Source organism: Tupaia chinensis, unplaced genomic scaffold (assembly GCF_000334495.1).
Source record: "Tupaia chinensis unplaced genomic scaffold, TupChi_1.0 Scaffold000088_1, whole genome shotgun sequence".
Lineage (NCBI taxonomy): Eukaryota > Metazoa > Chordata > Mammalia > Scandentia > Tupaiidae > Tupaia > Tupaia belangeri.
The window spans coordinates 7030706-7032399 of NW_006159550.1; the positions used below are offsets into that span (position 1 = coordinate 7030706).

At 54.5% G+C, this 1694-nt stretch overlaps 1 protein-coding gene across 3 annotated transcripts in view; it reads left to right on the forward strand.

Annotated features, from left to right (window-relative positions):
• MATCAP2 (microtubule associated tyrosine carboxypeptidase 2) overlaps positions 1–1694 on the forward strand; it is a 43414-nt gene that overhangs the window by 14156 nt on the left and 27564 nt on the right. The window contains exons 1-2 of one of the 3 annotated variants that reach the window (XM_014585761.2): positions 28–1045; positions 1225–1520. In XM_014585761.2, the coding sequence (XP_014441247.1) occupies positions 973–1045; positions 1225–1520 (369 nt within the window). In that variant the 5' untranslated portion in view covers positions 28–972. Of the gene's footprint in view, positions 1–27; positions 1521–1694 lie in introns of those variants that run through there. The other 2 variants (XM_027769770.1, XM_006143019.3) reach the window with 2 other exon arrangements.

The following is a 1694-nucleotide window of genomic DNA, read 5'->3' on the forward strand; positions in this document are numbered from 1 at the left end:
CGGAGGGTGCAGCGGCCACCCCCCAGCCGTGACAGCCAGCCAGTGCCTGCAGATGTGCACGTGGTCCCTGGAGCGAGGCCGCCCTCCGCCGAGAGCCGCTGATGGAGGGCGGTCCACTTCCACAGTGCCCTCGTACACGCCTGCAAAGACGTTATCCGGAGTGTGCAGCACGGCGCGTGGGGTCGTTTATTCCCTCACTTGTCCCTCAGCGAACACGTATCGACAGGACTTGAGTTGGAGTGTTGTTCAGGGGAGCTGGACTGGAGGCAGACTCACTTTGTCAACTTAGAGTGGAGTCTGAAGTCTCTCGAATCCACCTCAATTCCCCTCATGTTCCATTAACTCTGTTTTTTTGGCAGGAGGGCAGGCACTGTGGTCCTCCTTTCGCTGAAGTCCCGCCTTCGCACACAGTTCCCAATGTCAAGACTTCACGGGCACCTGCGGAGGGCGCCGTGGGTTGTACTTTGCTATGAGCAGTGCTGCTAGCAAGCAGAGTCCTTTGTCTAGTGGGGTCGAGGTTCAGATTCCTTGTGTATTCTCACATCTGCATCAGACCCTGCTCATCCCCATGGTTTGCAGCGGAGGGTGTTCGTAGATCATGTCTGTCCAGACATTCCTAGAAAAGAGCCGTGTCTGTGACAGTGCCCAGTATAACCAAAATTCAGCCCGAGCTCCTGTTAGTATTTGAAATGCCTTCTAAAGAGCGTTACAGAACTACAAGGTTTAGGGACCTGAGACCTTTGGACTCCTTCCGTGTGGTAAGCAAGTTGCTTCATCTGGTGTCTTTGTTGTTTCTTTTGTTTTGATTTTTATTTATTGGCACAGAAAAGCTTCGCTGGCCTGAGCACGAACTCGCTAAGAAGTCTATCCTAAATGCGGAAGATTCACTGGTCGTCAGCAGCAAGAGAAGTGTGTCGCACTTGCCCCCGGGAGTGCTAAAGGACATTTTCACCACCGGAACCAGCAGTTACAATGTCCTGCTCCAGAGCCAGGAGGAGAAGCGACACCACGCACAGAAGCAGCCTTCCCCTGCCTACCCCAAGAGGTGTAAAAAAGCCGGCAAATGTCCCAGCGCCTCCCGCAGCCAGGATCCTCGCTGGGTGAAGGCCGCGGGGCCCGGGATGAGCCGCGGCGCGTGGCTCTGTCTGGAGCGGCAGCCCGCCGTCTTTGTTGCGGGTCTGGGGTCCAGTCCTGTTAGGTTCACGCGTGACATCTCTGTTACAGGGAGCAGCATCGTGCTGCCGCCGAAGCCCAAGACCAAGGGCAGGCCGAGGCACCGTCTGTCCTCCCTGCCCAAGCCCAGGCAGCAGCCGCAGCTGTCTCGAAGCTTCGAGAGAGCGGACTTTTCTGGAAAGAAGTTCTGTATATTGACTGCGATAAAGCCCACTAACTTGGAGAAAGAAAAACTGAAATTCTTCAAGTCCGACTATGCCTACAATCCTCAGTTTGAATATGCAAATCCTGCCCTGCCCAGTGTGTTGGTCAAACACAGCAACGCCTCGGACCGCTTTCTCAAGCAGGTAAAACGCTATCTCCATTGTGTTTTTTAAAATAATTATTTGTTTAATTAATTAATTAATATTTATTTTGCCCAGAGAGAGACAGAGAGAGAAAGGGAACGTGAGCAAGCAAGCTGCCCGGTGTGGGGCTCCCCACGGCCAGCCCCTGGCCCCCCACCACTTCCCGGCCCCCCG